The sequence below is a fragment of the Pristiophorus japonicus genome, chromosome 12 (assembly GCF_044704955.1).
Source record: "Pristiophorus japonicus isolate sPriJap1 chromosome 12, sPriJap1.hap1, whole genome shotgun sequence".
Classification (NCBI taxonomy): Eukaryota; Metazoa; Chordata; class Chondrichthyes; family Pristiophoridae; genus Pristiophorus; species Pristiophorus japonicus.
Window position 1 is genome coordinate 107,122,473 of NC_091988.1, and position 18,952 is coordinate 107,141,424.

The window sequence follows — 18,952 nt, forward strand, 5'->3', positions numbered from 1 at the left end:
GAAGAATGTAGAAGAGCATTCCAGGAGCAGCACCAGGCGTACCTAAAAATGGGGAAGCTGCAACACAGGTCTACGTGCATGCTAAGCAGCATGCTATGAACAGAGCGAAGCTATCCCTCAACCAACGGATCAGATCAAAGCTCGGCAGTCCGGCACATACAATCGTGAATGATGGTGGACCATTACACAATTAACAGGAGGAGGAGGCACCATGAATATCCCCATCCTCAATGATGGCGGAGCCCAGAAGTGCCAAGTGGACGATCCATATCAGCCTCCTGAGGTCCCCACTATCACAGAAGCCAGTCTTCAGCCAATTCGATTCACTCCACGTGATATCGAGAAAGGGCTATGGGCCCCAATAACATCCCGGCTGTCATGCTGAAGACTTGTGCTCCAGAACCAGCCGTGCCTCTAGCCAAGCTGTTCCAGTACAGCTACAACACTGGCATCTACCCGACAATGTGGAAAACTGCCCAGGTATGTCCTGTCCACAAAAAGCAGGACACATCCAACCCGACCAATTACCGCCCCATCAGCCCACTCGCAATCATCAGCAAAGTGATGGAAGATGTCGACAGTGCTATCAAGAGGCACTTATTCACAAATAGCCTGCTCACCAACGCTCAGTTGGGGTTCCGCCAGGATCACTTGGCTCCAGATCCCATTACAGCCTTGGTCCAAACATGGAGAAAAGAGCTGAATTCCAGAGGTGAGGTGAGAGTGACTGCCCTCGACATCAAGGCAGCATTTGACCAAGTGTGGCATCTAGGAGCCCGAGTAAAACTGAAGTCGATGGGAATCGGAGAAAACTCTCCACTGGCTGGAGTAATACCTAGCACAAAGGAAGATGGTTCTGGTTGTTGGAGAGCAATTATCACAGTCCCAGGACATCGCTGCAGGAGTTCCTCAGGGCAGTGTCCTAGGCCCAACCATCTTCAGCTGCTTCATCAATGACCTTCCCTCCATCATAAGGTCAGAAGTGAGAATGTTCGCTGATGACTGCACAGTGGTCAGTGCCATTCACAACCCCTCAGATAATGGAGCAGTCCGTGCCCGCTGCAGCAAGATCTGGATGACATTCAGGCTTGGGCTGTTCAGTGGCAATGAACATTCGCACCACACAAGTGTCAGGCAATGACTATCTCCAACAAGCGAGAGTCTAACCTCTGCCCCTTGACATTCGATGGCATTACTGTCGCCGAATCCCCCACCATCAACATCCTGGGGGTCACCATTGACCAGAAACTTAACTGGACCAGCCACATAAATACTGTGACTACAAGAGCAAGTCAGAGGCTGGGTAATCTGCAGCGAGTGTCTCACCTCCTGACTCCCCAAAGCTTTTCCACCATCTACAAGACACAAGTCAGGAGTGTGATGGAATACTCTCCATTTGCCTGGATGAGTGCAGCTCCAACAACACTCAAGAAACTAGCCACCATCCAGGACAAAGCAGCCCGCTTAATTGACACCCCATCCACCACCTTAAACATTCACTCCCTCCACCACTGGCGCACTATGGCAGCAGTGTGCACCATCTACAAGATGCACTGCAGCAACTCGCCAAGGCTTCTTCGGCAGCACCTCCCAAACCCATGACCTCTACCCCCCTAGAAGGACAAGGGCAGCAGGCGCATGGGAACACCACCACCTCCAAGTCACACAACATCCTGACTTGAAAGTATATCGCCATTTCATCATCACTTGAGTCAAAATCCTGGAACTCCCTCCCCAACAGCACTGTTGGGAGTACCTTCACCACACGGACTGCAACGGCTTGAGAAGGCGGCTCACCACCACCTTCTCAAGGGCAATTGGAGATGGGCAATAAATGTCGGCCTTGCTAGGATTGAATAAAACAAAAGCATGTTCTTCAGCGCCATGTTCTGAGTGGTAAAAACAGAGAGACAGACTATTATCTGAATGGTGACAGATTAGGAAAAGGGGAGGTGCAAAGAGACCTGGGTGTCATGGTACATCAGTCATTGAAGGTTGGCATGCAGGTGCAGCAGGCGGTTAAGAAAGCAAATGGCATGTTGGCCTTCATAGCAAGGGGATATGAGTACAGGGGCAGGGAGGTGTTGCTACAGTTGTACAGGGCATTGGTGAGGCCACACCTGGAGTATTGTGTACAGTTTTGGTCTCCTAACCTGAGGAAGGACATTCTTGCTATTGAGGGAGTGCAGCGAAGGTTCACCAGACTGATTCCCGGGATGGCGGGACTGACCTATCAAGAAAGACTGGATCAACTGGGCTTGTATTCACTGGAGTTCAGAAGAATGAGAGGGGACCTCATAGAAACATTTAAAATTCTGACGGGGTTAGACAGGTTAGATGCAGGAAGAATGTTCCCAATGTTGGGGAAGTCCAGAACCAGAGGTCACAGTCTAAGGATAAGGGGTAAGCCATTTAGGACCGAGATGCAGAGGAACTTCTTCACCCAGAGAGTGGTGAACCTGTGGAATTCTATATCACAGAAAGTTGTTGAGGCCAATTCACTAAATATATTCAAAAAGGAGTTAGATGAGGTCCTTACTACTAGGGGGATCAAGAGGTATGGCGAGAAAGCAGGAATGGGGTACTGAAGTTGAATGTTCAGCCATGAACTCATTGAATGGCGGTGCAGGCTAGAAGGGCCGAATGGCCTACTCCTGCACCTATTTTCTATGTTTCTATGCTTAAACTGTGGCCTAACATACAGCCAACATGGCTATATTTACTAATGACATTCCTGCACTGCCCATGGCAACAACTATCTCATATAGTCATGGCCGTGGTGCATGTACAAGCAGTGGGGTTAACATCTGCTTCTACCACCCTTTCAGGCAGTGAGTTTCAGAACACCAGCACCCACTGGGTGAAAAATGTTCTCTCCAACTCCGCTCTGATCTTTCTATCAATTACTTTAAATCTGTGCCCCCGGGTTATTGACGTCTCTGCTAGGGGAAATGGGTCCTATCTAGGCCCCTCGTAATTTTATAGACCTCAATCAAGTCTCCCCTCCTCCTCCTGTGCCCCAAAGAAAACAACCCCAGCCTATCAGTGCCTGTGATTCCCCACACACTGTTGGGACAGGGTTCTGTGTCTGGTTCCCCCACACAGTGATGGAACGGGGGTCTGTGTCTGTGATTCCCCCACACAGTGATGGGACATGGGTCTGTGTCTGTGATTCCCCCACACACACACGGTGATGGGACGTGGGTCTGTGTCTGTGATTCCCCCACTCACATAGTGATGGACGTGGGTCTGTGTCTGTGATTCCCCCACACACACAGTGATGGAACGGAGGTCTGTGTCTGTGATTACCCCACACACACAGTGATGGGACGGGGGTCTGTGTCTGTGATTCCCCCACACACACAGTGATGGGACGGGGGTCTGTGTCTGTGATTCCCTCACACACACGGTGATGGGACGTGGGTCTGTGTCTGTGATTCCCCCACACAAACAGTGATGGGACATGGGTCTGTGTCTGTGATTCTCCCACACACACACGGTGATGGGACGTGGGTCTGTGTCTGTGATTCCCCCACTCACATAGTGATGGACGTGGGTCTGTGTCTGTGATTCCTCCACACACACAGTGATGGAACGGAGGTCTGTGTCTGTGATTCCCCCACACAAACAGTGATGGGACATGGGTCTGTGTCTGTGATTCCCCCACACAAACATTGATGGGACGTGGGTCTGTGTCTGTGATTCCCCCACACACACGGTGATGGGACATGTGTCTCTGTCTGTGATTCCCACATACACAGTGATGGGACGTGGGTCTGTGCCTGTGATTCCCCCACACACACGGTGATGGGACATGGGTCTCTGTCTGTGATTCCCACACACACAGTGATGGGACGTGGGTCTGTGTCTGTGATTCCCCCACTCACATAGTGATGGACGTGGGTCTGTGTCTGTGATTTCCCCCACACACACGGTGATGACACAGGGTCTGTGTCTGTGACTCCACCACACAGTGAATGGATGTGGGTCTGTGTCTGTGACTCCCCCCAGACAGTGATGACATGGGGCCTGTGTCTTGTTATTTCGCCCCCAATGTCTCCTGATTTCATTCATTTTGTGGACTGTTGAGAAGTTGGGAATGAGAACCTCCCAAAAAATGGACAGAAAAATCGGTAAATCGGGTGAGCTCGATGAATTGCAGTGGGGCCCTTTCTCTTCCTGTATTGAGGCTGGGATAAACCTGCCTTCTCCCAGCATTCCATTGTTGTGTTTACTGGGGAAAGAATGGAATGAGGAAGAGTATGGAATGCCAGTTCGATCAGTGAGTGCTGTAGCTGGGCAGGATGTGGAGCGAGCCCAAGAAACAGATGAAGCAGCGAGTCTGAAGGCTGAAGGTTCCTGAGCTTTGTTATAACTCTTGCCCCCAGTCGCGTATGGCAGCCAGCTCGAATGAAGGAAACATGACTGCAAAAATCAATCACTGTGGAGACTCTGCTCTTCATATAATGCCAGAAGTGTATGAATGCTTTCCTTTATAAAGCATGTATCGTTCACTGAATTAACACTAATCTTAAACCTCTCTCTTCTTCAGATGACCCAGTTAGTATTTTCAAGCATCAACCTCAGCCACCACACTCGGTGCTCAAATTCCTTCAAGACGTTTTTGCTGACAAGGACACAGCGAGAATTTTCTACCGCACTGACATGATGGTGATGATAGATATCATTGTGCGTCAGACCTCCGACCTCTCACCGGGAGAAAAGGTCAGGAGCTGTGTTAGTAATGTATTCCTCACCATCGCAATATTAACACTGGCTGGGAATTTCCAGAGTTCTTGTATATCGACAAAACATGTACGAGGCACTGCTATTGTGAAAAGTGTTGGGGGGAGGGGCAGGGGGACTGTAAATGAGAGAGCCATTGTGTAAAGATAGTACTGCGATGGAACAGAGGGGTCTCTCGCTGTTAGAATATGTGGGGTTAATAGGGGTCCTATTTGAAACTAAGCTCAGGTTCCGACCCGTTATCCTCTCCATCACAAGACTGCCTACTTCCACCTCCGTCCGCAACATCACCCATCTCCACCCCTGCCTCAACCCATCTGCTACCAAAACCCTCATCCATACCTTTGTTGCCTCCAGACTCAACTATTCCTATGCTCTCCTGGCCAGCATTCCATTCTCTGTAAACTTCAGCTTATAAAGATTTCTGCTGCCCATATCCTAACTCGCAACGTGCACTTCTCCCATCACCCCTGTTCTTGCTAACCTACATTGGCTCCCAGTCCGGCAACATCTCAATTTTAAAATTCTCACTTTGTGTTCAAATCCCTCCATGGCCTCTGATGAGGTCTGACTAAGGCTCTCGATAACTTGAAGCATCACCTCGTCCCCTTTTGTATTTCAGTTCCCTTGAGATAAAGACCAACATTCCATTAGACTTTTTGATTACTTTCTGTATTTGCTATTTTTGTACTCATGATTTCTGTACATGGATACCAAAGTCCCATTGCTCCTCCATGCTTCCTAGTTTTGCACCATTATGAAAATATTCTCATTTATCTTTCTCAGATCCAGAGTTGATGACCTCACATTTCCCCATGTTGAACTGTTATCTGCCACAGCCTCAACGTCTCGATTTTAAAATTCTCTTCCTTGTTTTCAAATCCCCTCCATGGCCTCTCCCCTCCCTATCTCTGTAACCTCCTCCGGCCCTACAACCCTCCAAGATCCCTACGCTACTCTTAAGGTAGATCTAATTGAGGTGTTTGAGATAACGGTAGAAATATGGTAGTCCCCTGATGGGACAGTCCAGAACAAGGGGCATCATCTTGTAGTTAGAGCTAGGCTGTTCAGCGGTGATGTCAGAAAGCACTTCTTCACACAAAGGGTAGTGCAAACTTGGAACTCCTGCCCCTAAAAAGCTGTTGAGGGTAGGTCAATTGAAAATTTCAAATCTGAGATTGACGCATTGTTATTAGGCAAGAGTATTAAAGGATATGGAACCAATGCGGTCAGATGGAGTTAAGATACATGATCTAATTGAATGTCTGGACAGGCTCGAGGGACTGAATGGTCTATTCATGTTCTTGTATTTCTAGTGGAAACATTGGGCTCAAGTTTCAGCCTGAGTTGCTCCTATTTTTTTGGAGCAACTAGTTTAGAATGGAGCATCTTAGAAATTGCAATTCTCGACATTTAGTTTGCTCCAGTTTGAGTGAGTTAGAATAGTTTCATTTTAGAACAGATTTTTTTTTCAAAAGCGGGCATGACCAGTCACTTACGCCTGTTTTGCAAGTTTAGGCAGCGAAAACTTACTCCAAACTAACTTAGAATGGAGTAAGTGTAGATTTTTGTACGCTCAGAAAAACCTTGTCTACACTTAGAAATCAGGTGTAGGGAACGAAAGATGGGGGTGGGGGGGCGGGCGGGGGGGGGAGAGAAGTTTACAAACATTAAACACTTCATTTTTACAAATAAAGAGCCATCATCAATAATAATAAATCAATAAATCAACCAATAAATCAATCCAAAAAAATTAAAAAATAAAATATTTTAAAAAAATCAATCAATCAATAAAAAATTATTTCTACTCACCTACTGCAGCACCGGGAGCCCTCCAACAACGTGTTTGGACCCACCCCCCCAATGTGTGTCTGTCTCTGTCTCTCTGTCTCTGTCAGTGTCTCTGTGTTTCTGATAGTGAGGTGGGAGGGAGATGAGATGAAATGGGAGATGGGAGAGGGGGAGGGGGAGGAGGAGGGAAAGAGAGGAGGGAGGAGGAGAGGGAGGGAGGGGGAGAGAGAGGAGGGGGGGAAAGGCTGAATGAGCCAGGTCGGGCCGCCGCTGCTGACACTTCGGGCAGGGCCCGCCTCCAGCGAGATACCGGGCGGGCCCCGCCGATGACATGGAGGGAGGAAGGGGGGGGAAGAAGAGGAGGTGCAGAGAAGGTGGGGAGAACGGGGGGGGGGGGGGGCGGAGACGCTGAATGGGCCGGGCCGCCACCGCCGCCACTTCGCGGGGCCTGCCCCCAGCGAGATGCTGGGTGGGCGGCCCCACTGACGACGGGGAGGGGGTGCGGGGAGAGAAGAGTGGGGGGGGAGAAGAGGAGGGACGGAGGGGGGCAAGGCTGAACGGGAGGGAGCTGAACGGGAGAGAGGTCCAGTCTGATCCTCGCCCGGTGAGCCCATTCGCCCAGGGCTAGAGTCGGGCCCCTCCCACGCAACCTCGGGGGCCTGGAGCTGAGGTCCTGGCACTGTTTTCAGCGCAGGGACCTGCCTCCGCCCCCGACCCCTTGTGCTGCGCCAAGCCAAGCACGAAGACGTCCTGAGGAGACCGGAGAATCACAAGGTAAGTTTTCGGCGCCCTTTTTCTTTCAGAAAGTCGGCGCACCTTATCGAGATGCGCCGTTTTTCCAGAGGGCGGAAACTTGGGCCCATTATGGGTAGAAGTAAGAACATAAGAAATAGGAGCAGTAGTAGGCCATATGGCCCCTAGAGCCTGCTCCGCCATTTAATAAAACCACGGCTGATCTTCAATGCCAATTCCACTTTCCCGCACCATCCCCATAATCCTTTGATTTCCTTAGTGCTTTGGATCTCAGCCTTGAATATACTCAACAACTGAGCATCCACAGCTCTCTAGGCTAGAAAATTCCAAAAATTCAAAACCTTGTGGGTGAAAAAATATCGTCTCCTCTCAGTCCTAAATGACAAATCCCTTATCCTGAGACTGTGACCCCTAGGTCTACACTCTGCATCTGGGGAACGGCCTCTTAGCATTTACCCTGTCAAGTCATCTAAGAATGTTGTACATTTCAATGAGATCACCTCTCATTCTTCTAAACTCCGGATAATATAGGCCCATTCTGCTGAATCTCTCATAGGACATCCATCTCATCCCAGGAATCAATCGAGTGAGCCTTCGTTGCACCCCCTCTAAAGTAAATACAGGTAGAGCGTCCGAAATCCGGACACCTCGTCTTTCCTATGTCCTTAATCCGGAAATGCCCAGGTCGAAGTTCGGGTATTTCCGGATTTCAGAACGGCTTTCCAATGTCCAGAAACGCCTGGACCGAGGTAAGTGGGGGCAGCGACGGGGGTTTGGGGGGTGTCGGCAGCGTTGGCTCCGGGTCAGGTGTCGGTGGTTCCGGGTTCGGCAGTATCCGCTGCAGGTCACAGGTCGGCAGCCGGTAAAAACCTGCGTTGAAGACCTGCAAAAAAGGTAAGTTAAAGTTTTTATTTTTTAATTCTTTTTCAGCTATTTAGTAGGTAAGTGTTTTGTGAATTTTTATTTTTTGGGGGCCGGGGGGGGGGGGGGGGGCGGTGGTGGGTGGGTGGGTTTCCCCCCTCCCTAGGCCCAACTCGCAGCGGTGATTGGTTTAAAAAAAATATGTCCGGATTTCGGAACATTTTCCAGATTCCGGATGACCCCACCACGGATTGGTTCGGATTTCGGAACTCCGGATTTCGGACGCTCAACCTATATATCCTTCCTTAGGTAAGGTGACCAAAATTGTACACCGTACTCCAAGTGTGGTCTTATCAAAGCCCTATATGATTGCAGCAATACTTCCTTACTCCACTGCTCCAACCCCGTGGCATTAAAGGCTAACATACCATTTGCTTTCCAAATTGCTTGCTGTACCTGCATGTTAACTTTGTGATTCGTTTACAAGGACCCCCAAATCCCTCTGAATACCAACATTTACTAGTGTCTAACCTTTTTTAAAAAAAAAATGCTTTTCCATTGTTCCAACCAAAGTAGATAATTTCACACTTTTCCATATCATACCCCATCTGCCGCCTTTTTGCCCTATCACTTAACCGGTCTGTATCCCTTTGCAAGCCTCTACATCCTCCTGATAGTTTACTTTCCCACATAGCTTTGTATCATCAGCAAACTTGGATATCTTACATTTGGTCCCCTCATCTAAGTCATTGGCCCCCAAGTTTCCACATGATTTGCTCCTGATTTTTGCGGAGCAACTGGTGTAGAACGGAGTATCTTAGAAATCGGAATTCTCGTCATTTAGTTTGCTTCAGTTCCCGTCAGTTAGAACAGTTTCACTTTGGAACAGAATATTTTTTTCAAAAGGGGGCGTGTCCGGCCACTTACGCCTGTTTTCAAAGTTTCGTCAGTGAAAACTTACTCCAAACTAACTTAGAATGGAGTAAGTGAAGATTTTTGTACGTTCGAAAAAACCTTGTCTACACTTTAGAAAATCAGGCGTAGGTTACAAATCAGGCGTAGGGAATGGTGGGGGGGGGGGGTGTTTAAAGGGAAGTTTACAAACATTAAACACTTCAGTTTTACAAATAAAGAGCCATCATCAATAATAAATGATAAATACATCAATAAATCAACCAATAAATCAATCAAAAAAAATTAATAAGAAATAATGTTTTTTTTGAAATCAATAAATAAAACATTTTCTACTTACCGACTGCAGCACCGGGAGCCCTCCAACAGCGTGCTGGGATGCCCCCCTCAGTGTGTCTCTGTCAGTGTCTCCATCTCTCTGTCTGTGTGTCTCTCATTCTCTGTCAGTGTCTGTGTTTCTGACAGCGATGGGGGAGAAGGAGATTGGGGGGTGAAGGAGATATTGGGGGGGGGGGGGTGTCAGGTCCGGTCCGGGGGGGGCGGGGGAGCGGGTGTCGGGTCCGGTCTGGGGGGGAGGGGGGGAGCGGGTGTCGGGTCCAGTCCGGGGGGGGTGGGGGGGCGGGTGTCTGGTCCGATCCGGGGGGGGGGGGGGGAGCGGGTGTCTGGTCCGGGGGGGGGGGGCGGGTGTCGGGTCCGGTCCGGAGGGGGGGGGTGTCGGGTCCGGTCCAGGGGGAGGGGGCTGGGTGTCGGGTCCGGTCCGGGGGGGGGGGGTGGGGGGCGGGTGTCGGGTCCGGTCCGGGGGGGGGGGGGGCGGGTGTCGGGTCCGGTCTAGGGGGTGGGGGGGGGGATGAAGCGGGAGTCGAGTCGGGTCGGGAGGAAGCAGGAGCTGGCCGTGGGAGGAGCCTTATTAATGCAGCCCCAGTGAGGCCATTTGGCCAGGGCGAGGGGCTGCGTGCTTCAGGCCCCTCCCACACAGTTTCGGGCGACTGGAGCTACTGCACTTGTGTGCCCACTGTAGCGCGCATGTGCAGAGGTCCCGGCACTGTTTTCAGCGCAGGGACCTGGCTCCGCCCCCTACAGCTCGTGCTGCGCTGCGCCGAGGGCCAGAGGACTTGCAGGGAGGTGGAGAATCTGGAGGGTTTTTTTAGGCGCACTTTGTGGCGCGAAAAACGGGCGTCCAGGTCGGGACTGCGCCGTTCTAGGCGCGGCTCGAAACTTGGGCCCATTGATACAGATTGTAAATAGCTGAGACCCAAGTACTGATCCTTGCGGCATTCCACTAATTACACCCTGCCACCAATGTTCTCTATAAGTTGTGTACCCAACCTATCCAATCTTTCCACAAAGCTAAAATTCTCCAGTATGGCAACATCCTCTTTAAAAGAAAATTGTGACGAGGTCACAAAGAACATCAGAAATAGGAGCAGGAGTAGGCCATGTGGCCCCTCGAGCCTGCTCCACCATTTAATAAGATCACGGCTGATCTGATCATGGACTCAGCTCCACTTCCCTACCCGCTCCCCATAACCCTTTACTCCCTTATCGCTCAAAAATCTGTCTCTCTCCGCCTTAAATATATTCAATGACCCAGCCTCCACAGCTCTCTGGGGCAGAGAATTCCACAGATTTACAACTCTCTGAGAGAAGAAATTCTTCCTCATCTCAGTTCTAAATGGGCGGCCCCTTATTCTTAAAGTTATGTCCCCTAATTCTAGATTCCCCCACGAGGGGAAACATCCTCTTTGCATCTACCCTGTTGAGCCCCCTCAGTATCTTATATGTTTCAATAAGATCACCTCTCATCCTTCTAAACTCCAATGTTTATAGGCCCAACCTGCTCAACCTTTCTTCGTAAGTCAACCCCTTCATCTCAGGAATCAACTCGTGAGCCTTCTCTGAACAGCCTCCAATGCAAGTATATCCTTCCTTAAATACAGAGACCAAACCTGTACACAGTACTCCAGGTGTGGAGTACATTCCATTTGCCTTCCTGATCACTTGTTGTACCTGCATACTTACTTTTTGTGTTTTATGCACAAGGACCCCCAGGTCCCTCTGTACTGCAGCATTTTGTGTAATCTCTTTCCATTTAAAAAAAAATTTTTTTATTTTTCCTGCCAAAGTGGATAACCTCACACTTTCTCACATTATATTCCGTCTGACAAATGTTTGCCCACTCACTGAGCCTGTCTTTATCTCTTTGCAGATTGTAAATTAATTTACGAATTTATTGCCTTCCATTTCCAGCTTTGCTTGTCTCCCTTCTAACTACACTCAGGTTCCCATCACCCTGCCAAGCTAGTTTAAACCCTTGCCAACAGCACAAACAAACCTCCCGGCGAGGATATTGGTCTTAATCCTGTTGAGGTGCAACCCATCCCGGCCTGTACAAGAACCCATCCCAATGGCTCAGGAATCTAAAGCCCTCCCTCCTATACCATCTCTTCAGCCATGCATTCATCTGCTCCATCTTCCTGTTTCTGTACTCAATAGCGCATGGCACTGGGAGTAATCTGGAGATTACTACCTTTAAGGTCCTGCTCATTAATCTGTTTCTTAGCTCCCTAAAATCTGCCGCAGGACCTCATCCCTTTTTCTACCTATGTCATTGATACCGATATGGACCTCCCCCCTCAGAATGTTCAATGACATCCTTAACCCTGGCACCAGGGAGGCGACATACCATCCTGGAGCCTGATGCATGCCATCATCCGCTCAACAGATTATATGTGTCACCAGCACCACCTCCCTGACCTGCAGCTCACGTTCCAGCCAATCCTGGCTGAGGAGGACAATGAGCAGCCATGCCAGATGGACAAGCTGATCATCAGTGAGATCTACAAAGAATTTCCAGACTTTGCTATTGGGAGCTAACTTGGAAGGGAATGCGTACCAAATCAGTTTAAAATAAGCCATATGCAAATACTTGAAAGATTAGCTGATGTGATTCGTCTCCTAAATCGCTAGTCCCCATTTGATGATGTACTTTTACCTGTAGGTAGATCACTGGAGACAATTTGGTTTTAATGCAAGTTCTAGACTGTCCCAAAGATAGTTAGCGTCTGCTTTCAATCAAAGTTTGTAAGGGCAGTTTTTGAGGTTCCTGCTGCAGTAAGCACTGGGAGTTTCATGGTTAGTATTGCCTTCTCCCTTGTGTTGAGCAGAGCATTCATCAGTGCATTAATGCTGCATGTGATGACAATTTTGGGGTTAAACTTCCAATAGTCCTTTTTGTTCCTACAGATTAGAATGGAGTATCTTTCACTGATGCATGCCATCATCCGCTCAACAGATTATATGTGTCACCAGCACCGCCTCCCTGACCTGCAGCTCACGTTTCAGCGAATCCTGGCTGAGGAGGACAATGAGCAGCCATGCCAGATGGACAAGCTGATCATCAGTGAGATCTACAAAGAATTTCCAGACTTTGCTATTGGGAACTAACTCCTTGCTATTGAGAAGGAAATATGCACCAAATGAGTTTAAAGTATGCCATATGCAAATACTTGAAAGATTAGCTGAGTGGTTCTTCTCCTAAATCGCTAGTTCCCATTTGACGATGTGCTTTTACCTGTAAGTGAACCCAAAGCCTTTTTCAGCCTTACAAAAGATTCTCTGACTTCTTGTAACACTTTGTATCCTCCTCTTGCTACAGAAATGGTGGAGCATTGTGACTGACCATGATTACTCTTATTGCTACACTGTTCTCTACAGTGAGTTTACGTATATTTTAATCGTGTGATGCTTCAATAATTCTAAAGCAGATGAGTAGCCTTGCACTAACATGAATACTAACCGACAGAGCAGAATGTTGAGGGGGGGATTCAATGAGGTACGGCATCCTGCTTATTTCTGGGTATTCTCAGTTGATAAGCTAGCCAAGCTAACATGTACTGAACTGGTCCGAAACAGGGCAGATCTTCTGTGGAACCGTCAGGACACTGTACGCAAGTAAAGGCATTTAACTGTACTCATTGTCTAGACATTTACAACTGGGTAGCAATGTGTTATAAAGCTGAATGAGTCGAGGGGGGCATGAGGGTAAAGCTCGAGCAGTTTAAGGATGTTAACTGAATCCTGACATTGTTCGTAACTCCCTCTGCTCCATATCATTATCAGGAGTTGGGGGATTGGCAGAGTGTTTACTGTCTGTTGGCTTACTGTGATCGCAGAATCAACAAATATCACAATGACAGCTCTCTAGAAATGGGGGTTGGTGATGAGGGTACAAGCGACTACCACAAAGCGCCTGGGTGTACCGCGCTGTGTCACAGAGCGCTCGGGTATACCGCGCTGTGTCACAGTGCGCTCGGGTATACCGCGCTGTGTCACAGTGCGCCCAGGTATACCGCATTGTGTCATAAACCATGTTGGGATGACACTGACAGTGTGGCCATTGACATTCGTGGTGTTTCTTTGTGGCTGTGATATTGGGAAAGGACAGCCACATAAATGCATAGATATGGTGCTCAAGGATTCTGGTTAATATCCTCCTACTGTCTGAGAATGTGTGAATCATCGATTCAGTTGGTCACTCCATTTCAAATACAGACTCTTGAGCTTATACAGCACAAGCTGACATCTAAACCATCGCTTGTAATCTTACAGTTAAATTGTGCCAAGATGTGTAAAGGATTTGCATGTGTTTGAACCCTGCTGCCTACAGACTGGGTGTTGTGTGGCAATCACTGCAACCCGAGGGAAACCCATGGCACTAAACTGCCATCTGTTCAGGCCCCTGACAGCTTCCTGATGCAGAAGTTACATTCTCTCTAAGCTGCTTCATGCTATTAATCTGCTTAATGGACAAACACTAACGGCTTTGATGTGGACAAGCACCAAGTTGGGTGGTTGAAGGCATGGTAACATCCTGTGGTCATTGCAGGCTGGCTCTCAGTCAGCACTGTAATATACAGCTCAGTTTAACCCGATGTTTTATGGTTTGTCTCCATGCTGAGATCAGCATTCTCTGCTGGTGTCACTTGCTTCAGACTGCTGTTTGCCAGTACTAACTAGAAGTGTTTAACATTTGGATAGCCTTGATCCAAACCTATTAATGGTGTTAGTTTGGGGCGGGGGTGGGATGCCAATTATTCATTGGCTGCTAACTTTCTCAGGGAGAAGTATCTTCAGTAAGAACACAAGCCGAAAGTTTGCCTTCAGAGCAACTGGCCAGTGTGGCAGTGAGTGAGAGTGTGCAGATCCCACTGTGGGTTGCCGCAGTCTCTCACTTCCAGCTCCGAGTATAGCTTGCTGTTCAGTATTTCAGTGCTAATGTTTCAATGATTAAAGCAACTACACCATTTACTTTTGTATGGTAGTCCTTTTCTGCTGACGCGCTGTGTGTTGGTACGTTGATGGGCAGCTTTTTTGGTTGCTGATCCTTCCCTCAGTGATCCAGCTCCCAGTGATCCTTCCCAGGCTAGAATAGACTGGCAAATGATACTTAAAGGGTTGCCGGTGGATAGGCAATGGAAAACATTTATAGATCTCATGGATGAACTTCAACAATTGTACATCCCGCTCTGGAGTAAAAATAAAACAGGGAAGGTGGCTCAACCATGGCTAACAAGGGAAATTAAGGATAGTGTTAGATCCAAGGAAGAGGCACATGAATTGGCCAAAAAAAAAGCAGCAAACCTGAGGACTGGGAGAAATTTAGAATTAAGCAGAGGAGGACAAAGGGTTTGATTAGGAGGGGGAAAATAGAGTACGAGAGGAAGCTTGCCGGGAACATAAAAACTGACTGCAAAAGCTTCGATAAATATGTGCAGAAAAAGATTAGTGAAGACAAACGTAGGTCCTTTGCAGTCGGACTCAGGTGAATTTATAATGGGGAACAAAGAAATGGCAGACCAATTGAACAAATACTTTGGTTCTGTCTTCACGAAGGAAGACACAAATAACCTTCCGGATGCACTAGGGGACCGAGGGTCTAGAGAGAAGGAGGAACTGAAGGAAATCCTTAATAGGCGGGAAATTGTGTTGGGGAAATTGATGGGATTGAAGGCCGATAAATCCCCGGGGCCTGATTGTCTGCATCCCAGAGTACTTAAGGAAGTGGCCCTAGAAATAGTGGATGCATTGGTGATCATTTTCCAACAGTCTTATCAACTCGGGATCAGTGCCTATGGACTGGCGAGTAGCTAATGTAACACCACTTTTAAAAAAAAAAAAAAGAGGGAGAGAGAAAACGGGTAATTATAGACCAGTTAGCCTGACATCAGTAGTGGGGAAAATGTTGGAATCAATTATTAAGGATGAAATAGCAGCGCATTTGGAAAACAGTGACAGGATCGGTCCAAGTCAGCATGGATTTATGAAGCGGAAATCATGTTTGACAAATCTTCTGGAAATTTTTGAGGATGTAACTAGTAGAGTGGACAAGGGAAAACCAGTGGATGTGATGTATTTGGACTTTCAAAAGGCCTTTGACAAGGTCCCACACAAGAGATTGGTGTGCAAAATCAAAGCACATTGTATTGGGGGCAATGTACTGGCGTGGATAGAGAATTGGTTGGCAGACAGGAAGCAGAGAGTCGGGATAAACAGGTTCTTTTCGGAATGGGAGGCAGTGACTAGAGGAGTGCCGCAGGGCTCAGTGCTGGGACCCATGCTCTTTACAATATACATTAATGATTTGGATGAAGGAATTGAATGTAATATCTCCAAGTTTACAGATGACACTAAACTGGGTGGCAGTGTGAGCTTTGAGGAGGATGCTAAGAGACTGCAGGGTGATTTGGACAGGTTAGGTGAGTGGGCAATGCATGGCAGATGCAGTATAATGTGGATAAATGTGAGGTTATCCACTTTGGAGGCAATAACACAAAGGCAGAATATCATCTGAATGGCGGCAGATTAGGAAAAGGGGAGGTGCAACGAGATCTGGGTGTCATGGTTCATCAGTCATTGAAAGTTCACATGCAGGCACAGCAGGCGGTGAAGAAGGCAAATGGCATGTTGGCCTTCATAGCGAGAAGATTTGAGTATAGGAGCAGGGAGGTCTTACTACAATTGTACAGGTCTCACCTGCAATATTGTGTTCAGTTTTGGTCTCCTAATCTGAGGAAGGACGTTCTTGCTATTGAGGGAGTGTAGCGAAGGTTCACCAGACTGATTCCAGGGATGGCTGGACTGATGTATGAGGAGAGACTGGATCAACTGGGCCTGTATACACTGGAGTTTAGAAGGATGAGAGGGGATCTCATAGAAACGTATAAGATTCTGACGGAACGGGACAGTTTAGATGCGGGAGGAATGTTCCCGATGTTGGGGACGTCCAGAACCAGGGGACACAATCTTACGACAAGAGCTAGGCCATTTAGGACTGAGATGAGGAGAAACTTCTTCACTCAGAGAGTTGTTAACCTGTGGCGTTCTCTGCCGCAGAGAGTTGTTGATGCCAGTTCATTGGATATATTCAAGAGGGAGTTAGATATGGCCCTTACAACTAAAGGGATCGAGGGATATGGAGAGAAAGCAGGAAAGGGTGATGATCAGCCATGATCTTATTGAATGGTAGTGCAGGCTCGAAGGGCCGAATAGCCTACTCTTGCACCTATTTTCTATGTTTCCCTCGGTGATCCAGCTCGCAGTGATCCCTCACTCGGTGATCCCTCCCTCGGTGATCCAGCTCCCAGTGATCCCTCCCTCGGTGATCCAGCTCCCAGTAATCTTTCCCTCTGTGATCCAGCTCCGAGTGAGATCCTTCCCTCGGTGATCCAGCTCGCAGTGATCCCTCCCTCGGTGATCCAGCTCCCAGTGATCCCTCCTTCGGTGATCCAGCTCCCAGTGGTCTGTTGACTATTTTGCTAAATATTCGACTGGGTCGAACAAGTAGGTTTGTAACTAACATAAGGTTCACAGATTGGTCAGAACAAAGACACAAAGACTGTAATTTAAGGGAAAATTCGTTTATTATCACGACCTTAAGGTTATACACGTAATGCAAAAGCTTTATTTCTACTGAGTATTATATTACCCGGTCCCAGGAGTTGATCAGACTGCGCTCCAGTTGCTAGCTTCTGACTCCTAGCCCGAGGTCTCTCTGTCGGCTGTTGGTCCCGGGTTCCCGCTAACCCTCTCTGTGGGGGTCCCAGGTCTAACCCTGTCTGTGGGGGTCCCAGGTCCCCGCTAACCCTGTCTGTGGGGGTCCCAGGTCCCCGCTAACCCTGTCTATGGGGGTCCCAGGTCCCGCTAACCCTGTCTGTGGGGGTCCCAGGTCCCCGCTAATCCTGTCTGTGGGGGTCCCAGGTCCACGCTAACCCTGACTGGGGGGGTCCCAGGTCTAACCCAGTCTGTGGGGGTCCCGGGTTCCCACTAACCCTCTCTGTGGGGGTCCCAGGTCTAACCCTGTCTGTGGGGGTCCCAGGTCCCCGCTAACCCTGTCTGTGGGGGTCCCAGGTCCCCGCTAACCCTGTCTATGGGGGTCCCAGGTCCCGCTAACCCTGTCTGTGGGGGTCCCAGGCCCCCGCTAACCCTGTGTGGGGATCCCAGGTCTAACCCTGTCTGTGGGGGTCCCAGGTCTAACCCTTTCTGTGGGGGTCCCAGGTCCCCGCTAACCCTGTCTGTGGGGGTCCCAGGTCTAAACCTGTCTGTGGCAGTCCCAGGTCCCTGCTAACCCTGTCTGTGGGGGTCCCAGGTCTCCGTTAACCCTGTCTGTGGGGGTCCCAGGTCTCCGTTAACCCTGTCTGTGGGGTCCCAGGTCTCCGTTAACCCTGTCTGTGGGGGTCCCAGGTCTCCGTTAACCCTGTCTGTGGGGGTCCCAGGTCTCCGTTAACACGTCTGTGGGGGTCCCAGGTCTAACCCAGTCTGTGGGGGTCCCAGGTCTCTGCTAACCCTGTCTGTGGGGGTCCCAGGTCTAACCCTGTCTGTGGGGGTCCCAGGTTTCCATTAACCCTGTCTGTGGGGGTCCCAGGTTTCCACTAACCCTGTCTGTGGGGGTCCTACCCTTATAATTCTGGTTCTATATGAAGGAGCTCACACAATCTATCTATTTCCCCTATTGCCTTAAAGGTTTTTACGGCCTTGGTGTCTAATTTATCTTCTCTTACAGAGGTTCGCACCTCCCTTTCATCGGTCTGGTTTGTGTCAACAGTCTCAGAATGCTCAGAATCAGCACAGTGGTGGTCTTGCTTCCCCTCCCCATGTCTCTTTTACAAGAACATGTTGTTTAGACCCTCTCAGGCTTTAACTCTTGAAACACACCACCTGGTACTGTGTGATGGCATTTAATTGCCTAGGTGGCAGTTGCTTGGCTTATTTCTACATGGTTTTGGGTCTGGCAGAATTCTTCAGGTTAGCAAGACCTTGTAATCCAAATCGGATCATCACACTACCTCTAAACCATCCGCATCTTTCCCTGTTACAGATCCTTCCTCCTCTTTACACCCTCATACCATCGTATTCATAGTCTGTTTCCTTCGTTGTTGGCCTGAGTTTTGACTGCTATTTCTGATAGGTTCCTCTTGAACTTTGAGACTGTCTCAATGCTTGATACACTTCCACTGACTCAACTCGGAACTTCAGTCTTTTCTCTAGTCGTATCATGCTAACCCAGGTAATACATAGGCTTACGAATACCAGGGCAATTAGAATCACCGTCAGATGTGACACAATTCGTACCCAGGGGTGGATATTCACATTCTCACCCCAGTACCAGATGTCGTCCCACCATGTGGTCACTTTAATCCATTTGATCTTCTCCTCTATGTCCCTCATATGCATTTCTACCATCTCATACGTTCTGTGGACGAGATCAATTTTGTGTCGGATTTCTGTTAGATGTTCCGTTTCCAGTTGGATATTAAAGTCGAATTGTTCGAAATAGCTCTGCAATTGCTCCTTTAAGTCTAATACCACATCAATAGTGACCGTGGTGCATTTT

At 48.7% G+C, this 18,952-nt stretch overlaps 1 protein-coding gene across 3 annotated transcripts in view; it reads left to right on the plus strand.

Moving 5' to 3' along the window:
• nckipsd (NCK interacting protein with SH3 domain) overlaps window positions 1-14,370 on the plus strand; it is a 280,231-nt gene extending 265,861 nt beyond the window's left edge. Inside the window, exons 12-13 of one of the 3 annotated variants that reach the window (XM_070895841.1) lie at window positions 4,553-4,725; window positions 12,307-14,370. In XM_070895841.1, the coding sequence (XP_070751942.1) occupies window positions 4,553-4,725; window positions 12,307-12,507 (374 nt within the window). In that variant the 3' untranslated portion in view covers window positions 12,508-14,370. Of the gene's footprint in view, window positions 1-4,552; window positions 4,726-11,785; window positions 11,934-12,306 lie in introns of those variants that run through there. The other 2 variants (XM_070895842.1, XM_070895843.1) reach the window with 2 other exon arrangements.
• Window positions 14,371-18,952: the final 4,582 nt, after the last annotated feature.